At 37.6% G+C, this 15,093-nt stretch overlaps 1 protein-coding gene across 2 annotated transcripts in view; it reads right to left on the bottom strand.

The window, feature by feature from the left end:
- Positions 1 to 15,093, bottom strand: part of RAP1GDS1 (Rap1 GTPase-GDP dissociation stimulator 1) — a 92,606-nt gene that overhangs the window by 38,378 nt on the left and 39,135 nt on the right. For both annotated transcript variants that reach the window (XM_066548067.1, XM_066548068.1), the window contains exons 3-4: positions 7,007 to 7,129; positions 1,925 to 2,050 (exon numbers count right to left, since the gene is read on the bottom strand). In XM_066548067.1, the coding sequence (XP_066404164.1) occupies positions 1,925 to 2,050; positions 7,007 to 7,129 (249 nt within the window). The remainder of the gene's footprint in view (positions 1 to 1,924; positions 2,051 to 7,006; positions 7,130 to 15,093) is intronic.

Below are 15,093 nucleotides of genomic sequence, written 5' to 3'. Positions count from 1 at the left end.
TTGTCTCAATTGGAAAAAAAAATACTATGAATATGTTGCATTTTTATTAAGAAGTACCAGCTTCCACATCTTGTCTTTGTTATACTTTATATCTCCTTATTAGGGAAAACCAATAGTAAGAAGCTGAAATATACTATATTTTCTAGTAATAAGCATAGTGAAAGTATTTGTCCTAAAGAAAAATTTAGGATAGAATGCATAAATATTTAATAATTACACATTAAGTTAACAGCAAATGTCAGATAGGATGGATGTGATAACTAAGCATTGTAAATAGTCTCTTCCACTCAAATCCAATATGCTAACCTTGATTTTTGTCACATTTTATTACACTTTACTCATTAATTTTATTCACATACACAGGGAAGGTAGTGACTGTCCTCCCACAGGAGCACGACAACACATGGCACACAGAACACAGCACTGCCTACTGTAGATTTTATCAGTGCTAGCTTTGCTCCACAGAAGGATAACACAAAGTGAGTAATACAGTTTTCTGTACAGGATAAATTCTGCAATGTAAAAGCCAGTAGCGTCCACATAAAACCTGACGCTACAAAACCATTTCTATGTGCCGTTATTGTGTTTCATGAAAAAATGTGGGATGAACAATAATGACATGAACAATTACATAGATTTTACTAATATGAAATAAACCAGTGCAACTGAGAGTGACCTTGATCTCATACATAATCCTGAAACAGAATATAGTAAATAAATTATGTTATAGGAAGCTTAACAGATTCTTTGTGAAGTTTCCATTGGGAAGCAGCTGTTCAGCTGATTGGTCACCTTAAAAAAAAGCCTAAATGAAAGAATTATACATTAACATCCTCAAGCAGTAGTTGTCTGTAACTGGAAATGCCAATATATGATTAACTTCCCTGAGTTTAAAGGCAAGGTAATTTAGAACAACATAAAATGTAAATTTTCAAACTCAGATGAAAAACATAGCAAGGAGAACGGTTACAGTCAGTATTCATACAGCAGAACTTTTGGTAAACATAGCGTGCAGAAAAATTCTCACCATATAAAATAAGTCACTAACTCTCAGGATAACAAAATGATTTTACAATTTCATCTCACTTCCCATCTGCAGACATCCATAATTCTTTCATGTGCAACATGTTCCTGGTGTGTCTGCTTCTGCACCATATTTATTGTGCACAGGTTTTTTTCAAAATTTTGAAGTGAGGGATAATGAGGCTGCATTTTTAAAACGCTGCAACCGCTGGTTTGGTTTTGCAGATGACGCATCCATGCATGTAATCAGCACATGCAGTCACACTTGCATTTCAAATCTCCATTGCTTCTCATTGTAAAAATTTATTGTGCCCATAAAAAGCTAAAAAGCCTAACCAATGTGTCCCTGTCGTCCCCCCCCTCCCCGCCCTTGACTACGAAAAATACAAATATGTAATCCTGGAGCAACTGATTGGCCACGTAAGAATTTTGAGAATCAGCAACATAACTCAGGCATCATTTCAGCCACATATGCAGCTCTGCACAGATTTGAGACTGGTTAGAATATGAGTGTTCATTCTGACTCTGTTCCATTCCAACACATTCTGTCTGAGGAAAAATAAACTGTTCAGTGCCTCTGCATTTGTAGCATCTGCTCCTTAAAACCCCAGTTAACTATGTTTAAAAAAAAAAACCCAAAAAACCAAATCCAGGATCAGAAAACCTTTCTATTTTATATCCAGTTGTATTACAATATTGAAAATATGTTTTAATGTTTCTGTCACAAAAACATTATGCAAGTGTGATGTTCAATTTTCTCATCCAATCAGAAGAATCATGGGGTAAATAAAAACCAAGAAAAGAGGAAAATGACCCCGCAGCACACAATATACAGAACACCAAAACACTCCCCTCCCTTCAACAAGAGCAAGTACAAAATAGAGCAGATTTCAACACTCACGGCTATCGTAGCATATATTGCCCAGGGCACGTCCTGTTTGAAGCAAAACTTCCTGGTCTTTGCAGTTTAATAGCTGCACCAAGGGAGGGATCAGCCCAGCATCCACACAGGGGTTCCGCATGAATTCTGCAAATAAAGCAAAGCCTCTTAACGCCAGGCCAGCTATTCCCAATCCCATCAATTCCAGCTACACTGGCCTGGCAACTGGGCCTTTTGTGTGCCTTAAACACACGCACAGACAAACAGTGTAAATTCTCATGTAAGTTTCTAGAGAATAAGCCCAAGTCAGGATTTGGGCTTAATTCTTTCCATTATTTGCTAATTTAGAAAGAATTAAGGGCATTAATTGACTTCCATGGAAACTAATTTAACATAGATCAGACTAAGCATATTTTTAGCATCACAAAGAAGTGCTGCAAAGAACAGTGAATTCACAACAAATTCAACATAAACTAGAATTTCTAAATAACACAAAAGATGACTTAAAACTAGTATTCTAGAGCAGCATTTTTTACTCTCTATCGCCTTAATTAGAATTCCAGAAAAGCTTTTGCTTCAAGGGATTAAAAAAAAAAAGCTCAGTAACCTTTATTTCAAAGGTGAAGAAAAGAACAGAAAAACAGAATGAGAAATACAAGAGTTTATGTGAGCCCAAAGGCCTGTAGCTTTCCACAATCTAACAGATACCCACCATGGGAGGAAAGATAGAGGACCCATCCACTGGGAAGCTCTCTGCCCTTCCTTCCTGCTTTACCACAGAGAACCAAAGAATTATTTTACATCTGTGCAAGTCATAGAGAACTATCCTGGTGTCAGAGACATAAATGGCAGTTCTGCAGAAGGAGATACAGCCAGGCAGACACTGTGCTGCACATTTTAAAAAGGTGGTTTATAGAAGGAACCACCTGATAACACCAGTGTTATTTCACAGTTTACTAAAGAGCACCCTTTAGAGATGTAATATTGTAAGGCAAATGGTCAATATATTTTTGATTTGCTCTGAACTGCAAATTATCACAGAATCACAGAGTGGGTAAGATTGGAAGGCACTGCAATGGCTCATCTGGTGTAACCTTCCTGCTTAAGCAGGGTCATTCCAGAGCACAGGGCATAGGATTGCATCCAGATGGTTCTTGGATATCTGCAGTGAAAGAGACTCCACAACTCCTCTGGGCAATCTGTTGCAGTGCTTGGTCACCCATACAATAAAGAAGTTCTTCCTCATACATTGGTAAGGTCCCCTCTCTGTCTCTCTGTCATCTCTTCTCAAGGCTGAACAGACCCAGCTCCCTCAGCCTTTCCTTGTAACAGATGCTCCAGCTTCCTGTCACCCTTGTAGCCTCTGCTGGACCTGCTCCAGGACTCTCTTGTACAGAGGAGCCCAAAACAGGACACTAATCAGGATGCAGCCTCCCCAGGGCTGAGTAGAGGGGCAAGATATGTCTCTTTCTGATCCTAAACAATATTGGATCTTTCAGAGTCAGTTAACCTTTGTGTTACTTAATCATTTATGAGACAGAATGAACCAGTGTGTACAATCCCCCTAAAAACAGATGAGAAAATTTTTCTGATTCTGGATCAACAGAATTCCTCATGCCAATAACTCAGAGATTTCATACAATGCTTGAAGTACAAATACATCTTCTCAAATACTCTCTTTGTTGCACCTATTACAATGTTCTTTGATGTTTTGGTAACTACAAAATCTAGTCTCTTTTGTATTTAATCCTGCAGTGTTATTTTAGCTAAAGAATTGTTGGAGGTAAGCAATGATTATGTGATGATATGACTCTGATACATCAACACACAGTTAAGAAGAATCAGCAATATCTGTACACTTGCACAGATCCAAGAAAAGATAGATGTGAGCACAATTAACCCACCTTCCCAAGGTACTGTAACATTTTAGAACTGTGGCTAGATACTATAGTGTGATAGATGGTGATAGTATCCATTGTAATGAACAAAACAAATATCAGATACATCTGGTGTTTAAAACTGGTCTTGCCATGTCCTTGTAACATTCAGTATATTTATCGCCTACTTTCAACTTCATTGCAATGTTTATTTATTAGATGTATTTAGTTTCTTCCTCTGTCTGCTCTGTCCCCTCAGCCTCTTCCTCTCAATTGCCTGTAAAAACTTCCCTGTTCCTCAGCTATCCCTGCATCACTTTCCTTTACACCCACTAACTTACCATAGTCTCTACATCATCAAAGTCAGGTGGATATTTTTTTCCTAGTCTGTATCAGAAAATGAAACTTGTTCTCTCCCAAAATACTGAGAGGTCTCAGTCTGTTCTGCTGTTTGTTTACGTTCTTCCTCACGTGCTGAAAAGGAGTAAGAAACCCCTCCTTCACCCTCCCTCCATTTGGAGTGAGTGGAAGCTTTTACAGCAACAAAATCATTGGTCAATCGCCGAGCAAACTTGTATTTATCGAGGTCATGTAAGAGCAAGAAGTAAAAGAAACGGTGCCATATGTATCAAAATAGATCTGTGAAACAGATGTGGTAACTGCACCTACTTTTGCAGCTGATACTACACAGAAGTAATAGAAGAATGAGAAAGTAATTGAGAATAGAGTCTTGAAAAGCTTTCCACTAAACTGGGAGAGAAGAGAAGCAGATCCTTGGAAGAAAACAGCAAAGAATCGCTAATGATTTAAGAGAAGAACCACTGAGAACAGAGTAACATAAACCAAAAGAAGGACAAGATTTTGAAAGTGAAATGTAATTGTGTTGTAGTATTACACACTGTGAAGATGATGTTCTCTCATTCCTGCATCTGGCAAAGAAGACAAGACTAAAAACCTTGGAAGAGGGTTTAAAAGGTCTACGGTGGAGAGAGAAACTCTATGTAACAAGTTCATCTGAGCCTTCATGATGCTCACAGTTGAAAGGCAAATAGCTGTAGCTAGAGAGACATGAGTGACTAAAGGGAGTTTTGTATGTCTGGGTGTTTAAAATAGAAGAAACAAATATGAGCTCAAGCTGGGAGGAGGAAGAGTCATGTGAGCAGAGGAGGTGAAACAGCAAGAGCATGAAGAGGTGAAAAGATGAAACACGACAAAGCTGCCAAGGCAAGTAGAGAGATTTGATGTGATCAGATGGCTATGCATATGATCAGATGAGGGGAATGTAAGAGGAAAACAGGAAGTGGGGAAGGAAAAGATGCTGTTGTATCTGTAAAACCCAAAATCACAGTCTCTGCTCCAAGTTCTGGCAGTAGTGCATGACACGAACACTTAGGAAATGAGTTTAATGCCTACTATCCATTGAACACAAATTTCTCAAAGTGGCCTAAAGTTTGTTGAAAACAGGTACAATATAAGCATTAAACTCTTTGTTTTATGCAATAAAACAAAGAAAACAACAGAATTCAAATTAGGTATTCTCTCCTATCCTGCTTAAGCAACTGTTTCAATGAAGTTAGAAAGCAATGAGAAATACCCACATGATCTCAGTCTTGAAAGCACTGGGACCTTAAATAATTTCTGAATACCTTCACTTTAATCTGGGCTGAGGTCCCAGTTACACCTGCTAATGACTCTAAGGAAAAGACAAAAGCTATTTTGTATGATGAACCAGGTAAAATGCTAGCTTTTCTGAGAGTGTACATAATTCATCAGTTTAAAAGCTGTCAGGCAAAAGGACACATTAGAAATTATTCAGACATTTCATGTGTGATTTCAGATACTGGCTAAAATGCTCTGTAAGGGAATCTTTGCAGAAACAATACATAGTAATTAATCAGTTTAGCTATTGTGAGCATTGATTTTATTCTTAACTTTTCCCTTCTTGGGTAGGAGCTAAAAGGACCAACTGTGAGGACATATGGTTGACAGTGTTGTTCTAAAAAGACTTATTATGAATTCATTAAGTACAGAAAAAAACCCATGATATATTTGCCTAAGTCTCTATCATTCTGAAACATTTCTAAATTTAAATTTCTATGTATACATATTTTATTATTTTATTGCCTCTTTATCTAAATAATTTTAACATTTAAAAACTAAACATATCTCTTTTCTTTTCTCATTTGTGTTGTTTCTGAGTAACCATATATAACTCTGTCTTAAAACCAGTAAATTGGGTGGAGGTCACCATGGGGTATCAGTAAGAAGCTGTAGTTTGTGATTCCTCAGAAAAGGTGGAAATGGAATGTGAAAGTAGTCAACAAAAATGTAGCCCTTTCCCTGAAGGGGCATCAACATGAGAGTTTACAAAGGGAGAGGGATGAGGCTTCCAGGACAGCAGGTAAGTAACAGTCTACTTTTCTCTCTCTAGCCTGTGGTAAAAGAAAGTCCAAAATGGAATCTGTGCCTCTTCAGCTGTGACAGCAGCAAGTCCAGGAGTAAGAAAGGTCAGCCACAAATGTCCTCTAGCCTCATCACAGGGTCTGCCCATAGTGTCTGCTTGCAGGTATGAGGCCATTCTTTTGGGCTGAAGATACACAGGTATTGGGTGAGCAAGATAATCCTGTCTAAAGAAAAATTGAAATAGTTTTTTGATTACCTCTGATGTTGTATTATGTAGTCTATGTATATAATACATACCAAAATGAAGCTGATTCTTATCTGGGACTTTGGACTCTAACACATAAAATGCTCTTTAGGCAGGACTAATTGGTTTCAATGTGGTATCAAAGACTCATAAGGGTTATAATCTTAGGACAAATCTCAGACCAAAGAAATTATCTACTGTCCCTTAACCACCTGTATAGATGCTGCTGCTATAACCCTATGCACAACTGGCTGTACACATTGTGCACGTCTCTTTTTCTACATGCTTTGCATATAGAAATGCATTTCATCAGTGGTCAGCTATTTCTGTCCAATAAATTACATTACTGTCTCAAAAACTAAACAGAATGAAAGTAAGAGAAATTCCAGCAGCCAACTGCTGTTCTGATTGTATTAAAAAGTACAGAAAAAAAAATAGACAAAACAAAAAGAGTGAAAGGGAGGGACATGAAAGGTGTCTAATCTATAAAATGAAAACGTAAATGAAGTAAAACATACTGACAAGTGAGGTGAAAAACTGAAGATGTTCCAGCAGAAAAGTTCTTGTAGAAAACCTCACCATTTCTGGCTACTTCTGCTATGATGTTAGCTACTTTTGCTGTGCAGGAAGATTGTGGCATCAACAGACTTGCGAACACCTGAAGAACTCCACTTTTCTGGATTTTTTCACTTGTCTCCATATCTGAAAAACAAATCACACAAAAATGACTTGTACATCAAATTGCTTTGGGGAAGAACAGAAAGGAAAACAGAAGGGAAGTCTTCTCAAAAGTTATTATGATAGCCATTATTTCCCATATAAGAAGCCAACTGTTAGTTCAGTTACCATACTTGTTTTATCTGATGTACTCATAGAACTTAATACTTTGCCATTTCTAATCAATTGACCTTTATAAGGTGACTGCTATGTAAGTATATACAGATACATACTCATGCTTACATAGGGAAAATACTGGAGAGACTGTAAGAGTAAAGGTCATAAAGTGACATGCAGCAGGTAAAGGGATTATGTAAAAGTCAAGGAATGACTCTTTGAAGAGATGAATTATTGGAAATGTTCAAGGAATGATGGGGAAAGCTCTTACAGTTTAGGGTACAGCTTAATGCAATGTAGGAATCAGAAACTGGAGAAGAGGGAGAGCGAAGATGATCCTGGTTGTAGACTCCTCTTACACTCACTAAAATATCTTCTATGTTAGTCTGTTTCTGAGTGGCTCCAGTATAGACTCAGTAGAAGGGAAAGGGAAAAACACTGATTTCCTGTAGTAGGTATCAAAGTTTTGTGACAAAAGCTTTCCCCTTTCTGTATGTAGTAAGAGGAATTGTGCAGCTGCTCCCTAATAGGGGCCCACCTAATATTGCTGGCCAACAGCAATGCTCTGTAACAAACTGAAAAACAACTTTATTCAACTGCAGTTAAAGAGAAGTTACTAGATGCTATGACATATTTTGCTAACGCTTTTAAAAATGGCCTATTTGAGTGTGACACGTGGCCTATTAGTGTGACACACAGTACAACTAGATGGCAGCTATCATTTTAGAAAGCAGCGTGACTTCTTAAGCCATTTATAAGGGAAGTTATTTGCATCCTTCAGAGTTTACAGATGCTCCAATTGATGACTTTTGCAAAGCAAAACAAATCCATCTAAATGCTGTATGCAACCACTCTTTGGCTGTGCTTCACCTGTAAATTTATAATAACATACCACCCTCCCTCTTTTCTTCTTCTTTCCTTTCCCCACTCTCAGAACTGCGATTGAATTTGATTTGTGGCAGCCCCAGGACCACTCTGCTGCCTCTGAGACTGGGAGAGATCCACTCAAGCTGCCCCTGAACAGAAGCCAGCACAAGCCTGGCAGAGGTGACTCCCATGGGTTTTGTGGCTTGCACAGAGTATGTACATGCTTCAGTGTCGAGAGCTGGTTATGTCTACATGACAGGAAACAGACTGAAATCAGAGAACTTGTAGTCTGGACTGCAGTTATGCCTTCCATTTCTGTATATATTTCTAATTTGGGATGTTGGTGTTTGGCTAGGACCACTCAGCTACAGTATGTCAGTCATGACATCTGATATAAACAGATTAGGCATCAGTAAAGAGTAATCTTAGCATCTCATGCATAATGTAAGTGCTAATTATTATTAACCTGCTTGCAATCCAGTTAACTGCAATTTTTGAAATACCCTGAAAAAAACCTCTCAGAAGATAAAATGTAAAGGAGCTTATGGCTTATTTGAAAGCTCTTAATAAACTCTGATGTGTAGCATATACTTAGTAGCAATATTTTCCAGTGGATATAGGCACACAAAATGAAAGTCTAAATTCAGAAAAAATCATATCAGGACTAAAGACTAGTCCAGACATCTTAGATGTCTGTTAAGGAAGAGCTTCTCTCTCCCTTAGGTTCAAAACTTGAAGTACAGAATTCAAAATGCAAAATATGGATATGTGTGAATGTGTATTAGTAGGCAGGAGACATTAATGCATTTTCTCCTGTCATGTTTCTGAGATATACAGTATCCAGTCCTATTTTCTTGGTCTGTAGTTTGATAGACTCATTACTGTGCAAAGCATAAATTACATAAGTAGAACTAAATATATCCTGCAAGAAGTGGGGAAATAAAATTAAATGCTTCTCCAGGCAAGTTGTGTGCAGCAGATACACCCTGATTTATTTTATTAAGAAAAGCAAGTGAGCACCATAAAAGCACAGGCCTAACAGACCTCTCAGAAACTGGGAAATCAATTACCTGGGATCACACAGATGAAAACTGACCAGTGACTTATACCTACTCTGAAGCAGTAGAGGAGGCACACCTACATATGCTAAGTCATCCCTTCAAACCAAAATCCTAATGTTTCTTGTTAGTCAGTTGGGTATCAATGTCAAACTTTTGCTAGTCATAAAAGAGGGAAGATGGATTAATTAGACCAGCAGTGAGTGCAGAACACCCTACCTCTACTCTACCCCGGGTGAGTGCTCAAGCATGATTATTTTGAGGAAAAGCACATTACTCTGGCATCAGGCAGAAGAATTACTACTAACAGCCCACAGTGCTCTCTGAGGCATTTTTGCCAGGAATTGCCTTAGGTGTAAAAAATGCCACAGGGTGCTTCAGCTTGTCTACTCCAAGTCTACGTAAGCACTGCACTTCCTCTGCAGAACACATGCAATTTACACTTGGTGTAATATACAAATTAATTCAGTTTCAAAATAGAGAGATGACAGTATGACACTAAATCTTTGCAAGTAGTTTATAGTAGATCTTCCATATAAGGCATCTGAAGAGAATGTGCCAGGAAAATTACTCTCCCATCCTCGTGTACATTACTCTGTTTAGTATCTGCAAAAAAAAAAATTCCATTTTTTCCCAGGGATTTTGTGTTCATCATAGTAAAGTTCTAATAAAGAAGTTGGAAAAAAAAAGAATGTGCTGTAATATACAAATTAATTTCGCAAGTCACATGTTATTAGCAGATATATTTTTGTTATAGGAAACCAATCTTTCTGGAGTTTTGACATGCTTAAACAAGGAAGGGTATTTTAATTGGAACACGACGCCTTATTTATAAACCTAAAATTGTCTTGTTAAATATAGCAATTTTGCTCAGTATTTTTTATATTCTTTTAAAGGAGGAAGACTTGACAGGCAAATAATGCAGAGGGGTGCCCTCTGAAGTCTAAACAAAGATCTTCAACCACCCTTTGCTTGTCTGCAGAGTCAACTGTACACTCATTTCAGGGACTAAGTGTTAAAATGCATGTCTGTAGAAGAGAATACCAAGCTGGAGGTCTTGAAGATGATTTCAGCACAGCTGTAGGTATATAAGCATTTCTTATAGTGCCCAAATGGGACAATTGCTTCACTTACAAAACATGTGTGAACAGTCCTGTGTGTGGCTCTCCTTTGTGCTCAGCTTCACGTAACACCTGTCCTGTATAAATGTATAAAACATCCAGGGACACAGGAGCAAAAATGAAGGGAAGTGTGTGTGGTGTTATTCTTTTGAGTGGACAATAAATTGTCACGTTTATGTAGCAGTATTTTCACTATGATTGTAAATGCCATCAGTTGTTCTTGATTCTGCAGAACCTGAGACTGGGAGACCACACATCAGTGCTGCCACAGGGCTGGTACCCCCCCTACCACTGCCTGGCTCTAGGAGAAATAAGGTATGTTTTGCTGAGAATTAGAAACTGCTAGAGGCTTTAGCATAGGCAACCCTCAACTCTTGCCTTTATTTGTTCTCTTCAGAGGCTGGAGAAAGCCTGCCTGGCTTCCTGTCTCTCTGTATATATGCACTAAAGAGGTATTATTTATTAAGGATATCAATCTTCTGCAGGCTAGTTTCATTCTGGGCTTCCTAATAAATTATTAGAGGGTAAACTATTTTGAAAACTTATTTCAGCTGTCATCTTTTAAATTGCTATTTCAGATGTAGTTGGAGCATGTAAAAATTCTACAGGAGCAAGAAGGACCTAGGCAAATCTCTACCACATATTCTTCTCTTGTGTTTCTATACTGGCCAAAAAGGAAATCAGAGCCAACATTCCTTTTTAGCAGAACTGCATCCCCTTTAAAACCCATTAAATTTGTGTCTGGAAAAAACCTAGCAATATAGATAGCCTGACATTAGGGTGCCACACCTCATAATCCTTTTGCTATCTGTGATGTATCTGTGATTTCAAATGCTTTTTTTAAAGACTGATTTTCAGTCTGCTTACACCAACCCACACCTAGAGCTGTCTCCTCTTAAAGCAAAGAAACTGTAGGACTGTAATAATGCTGCATTAAAAGCAGCCCTTTTGCACACAGTCTAACACAGCATAATTGGAGAGGAAAGCCCTCCAAGGTTAAGCCTGCTGCTTTAGATGCCTCCTTGTATCACTTGATAACAAGACAAAGGGTTTGTTAGATCACGTGGTGTCAAAATGTTATTGATGTCACAGCTGAGTGATTAAAATGTCAATATGCTTGCTTTTTGTGGTTTTTGCAGTGCCTGAAGTCAGAATAGTTAAGGGTGTGGGCAGGAAAATCTTTAATGCCACAGATCAGAGCTGGAGAGCTGAGCACCATGGCTATCAGACTGGTTAATTAAGTAGCAGAAATCATAGGAAAAAAATCTAATATGTTTCAAATTAAAATTCTACACTCTTTTCCCTCTCAGGTCTCTTTCCTCTGAAATTTCACTTCCCTCTATTCACTCTTCTCTCCTCTCTGTATTATTTTGTACACCTTCAACTGAAATAAAAGGCAGAAAGGGGGAAGGGAAAGGCAAGGCATGTCTCTCAGCAGTGCATTGCTAGCAGAAGAAAGCTGTAGGCTCACCATTCCTTATCCCCTATGAACAATGAGTCTAAGTTACACTGTTATTAGTAACCCTACAGTCATGGTGACTAGCACTGCAAAAATTCCCATTTTGTGGAGCTTCACACCACAGAATTATGAATAAACATCTTTGTGAGGGTCCTCTTTAAGCAAACTGTGTTTGCCATGTAGTCTTTTGAAAAATGCTTGTCTTTCTAGCTGCAAAGATGTTTTATAAACCTACTGGAACTACTGCAGAAATTTACCTTGGCTTGATAATGTTCCTCCTACATGTACTCTCATCAGAAAGACGAACACATGAATAAATAATGATGAACCACAAATATAATGAAAGGAACCTTCCATCTGCTCTTTCAGAAGGCAGAAGGGAAGAAAATGAAGGGAACAAGGGATATCTTTTGATCTGGCACATGCTCCTAACCACTACAGTAAGAAGGTTCATGTGACCAAGCATAAGCATTCATGCTGTCTCCATATACAGCCTCCCTCAAGAAACATTGTCCCCCTCTCCAAAGCCTCCCACTGCATTTTTCAAACCACTAAATGAAGATTTTTAGTCTGGCTACAAAAGCACAAAAAGTGAGTTGTAAAGAAGCTCAGAAAAACAAATTATATGCTCTCATGGAACAAAGAATGCACCACTGATAAGGAGGTTTTGCTTAACAAACCTTAACCAAAGAGTCTGTTGCAATTATCAAGAGTTACTTAAATAGGGAAAAGGAAGTTTTTAATATTATTATTATTATTATTATTATTATTAATAATAATAATAATAATAATAATAATAATAATAATAATAATAATAATAATAATAATAATAATAATAATAATAATAATAATTTATGTATAAAAATAACTGAAGACATTTGATTTCTTTTTGGCATGCATGGGAAATCCCCAAAATCTGCCTGTTCACTTATCCTTGAAATTAGACACCTATTAGGCAAGGAGGGAGGATTCTCCCTTAGCTGTACAAATGTTTCCATCATGGTGTTTGCTCTGTTTTGTCTCTGTCAGCAGCTACAGGGCAACTTCACTTCCTATTTTTAACGAAGAAAGAGACAGTACACAGATGTTTGTAATTAAAATCTCAGCTCTAACAAGGAAGGAAGGACAGATGGAGAGACAGATTTATCAATCAACTAGCTGCATGAGTCCCGATGATTAAATTCTCCAAAAGCTACATCCAAAGGACAAAAGTGAATTTCAGGATGAGATTCTACCCATTGGATGGCCTATTGCAGGTACCAATGAAGTAAAAAATATGTGACATCTTTGCCTTCAATGAAGAGAAATGCACATATACTTCCATGAATAGGTCACAGCACAAGGCAGAATATTCAAGTTAGGCAGCTTGGCACCCCTGAGTTCCTGAATTGCATCCAGTATCGGGTCCTGGCATGTGGCTGGTAGATTTATCCAAGCTGTTCCCCCTTTTTGACTCACCCTCTCCAGGATATAACCACTTCAGTAGCAAGGTTGCGGAAAGAGTTTGATGTCAGTGTCTCAGCTGCCTAGTTTGTTGCCTGGAATCTTAGTACAAATGTCATACACTCACATATTCTTGTTTTGTATTCGGCTTCCGTGGACGTTTACCCCTTGTCTCCTCTCTTGCTTGTACTGACTGAACTTAGTAGAGGTCCCAGGGTAAAGGGTATTCTCATGCTTTAGTTCTTCAAATGTATGACAAATTCTGGTCCTATGGAAGAAAATCATTTCTCCAAATTTGTTTTAGTTTATTAACATCAAATCAAATTTGAAAGCTGATAATTTTATATGCAGGAAATGTTTCATGTTCCTTTTAAGCAAACTCTAAAGAGTGCTCTTAAGTGAGCTAAAATGCCTGCTGTGAAATTCCACCCTTTGCTTATTGAAAGAGTATGTCTACAGGAATTTTTTAATCTGCTGGTATTTTTAGTGAGCTGTGCTATCAGAGTAGTTTAAAGAAAACCTAATCTTAAAAAGATCACATTTTTAAGTTATAAGGGACTGGAGCTAAGCTAAGAATGAAACTGCAGACCTGAAATTGTGAATTACATGATCTCTAAATATAAGTTTTTTGGTGGAAGGTAGGCGTGTTCCTTTGCATTTTTGAAATGCAATACAGAAGCAAAAGAAAAGGCCTGCCTTTTGAAAATGCAATACAGAGGCAATCTAAAAAAAAAAAAAAAAAAAAAGATGTGTCAATTCTATTATCTGGAACTGCTATTCACTAATGCCTTCTGCAAAGAAAAAATATAATAGTTAATCTTTATTTGGCACATTGTGTATTCAATGAATATCACTTGGAATTTAACACTTGGATAAACATTTAACTGTCTGGCACTAACTAAATACATCACTATTAAAGGGAATTTATGTAAAATATAATCCACTAAGCAGCAGTGATTACCATTCACTATCATTAGGGTAAGCCAGTTTACTGGGAGACAGTCCAATAAAAAGCAGTCACCTTGATTTAGTATATTTATACAGTAAAAATATATTATATACTGCTCTTAATGAGGAAACATTTCTGGAGTGTACAATTATGTGTGTACAATATCATGACAAAGCAACAGTCCATGAGATAAAATGCAACAAACATCCTTCTGCAAAAAGAAGGAACACTTTATAACACAGTATTTAAGTCAAAACTCCCTCTTAAAAAATATTCATCAGGATCCCCAACTTTTAGCAGGGTATTTGACCAGAAATCTTTGCAGGTAAGATTAATGGCTTGATTGGCTGAGCTGGCCCAATTAAATTTGAACCCCTGCCTCTGTTAGAAGAGATTATCTGTGTCAGAAGCAGACTAGAAATTCTTCCTAGTCTGAGATGTGGGGTTTTGGTTTGACTGCTTCCTACCAGCCACTCAGGTACATGCATTTAGCTTGGTTTTGCTTTTTTTTTTCCTCAAAAATTTTATCTTCATATCTGTTTCCACTTTCTGCCATTTCTCTTCTTCCACTAAAATAAAAATCTTAGGTTCCACTGTATTCCCTCTTACTCATCTATTTAGTTTCATTTCTTCCTTTTTCATTTTCTACTCCCTCTCCCTCCCTTGGTTTGAATAGATGTTAAATGCATTATGCCCACTCCACTGAATTCCAAAGATGCTGAATCAAGGTTTAGTAGTGTCTGAACAGACACTAGTTCATGTCTTCAATAGGTAAAAAACCAAATCCTACAAGGTACTATGATGCCTTAGTGCTGCTCTTAATATTTTTGTAGTTTCCAAGTCAAAGCAGGAATAATAATAAAGTCCTAAAATCTTTGTCATAGGCCAAGGACACCATCTACCTAAAGAACACTTTAATCTCAGCAGAGAACTAT

Source organism: Molothrus aeneus, chromosome 4 (assembly GCF_037042795.1).
Source record: "Molothrus aeneus isolate 106 chromosome 4, BPBGC_Maene_1.0, whole genome shotgun sequence".
Lineage (NCBI taxonomy): Eukaryota > Metazoa > Chordata > Aves > Passeriformes > Icteridae > Molothrus > Molothrus aeneus.
The sequence above is the reverse complement of the archived record's forward strand: the minus strand, read 5'-3'. Positions and strand labels throughout refer to the sequence as shown.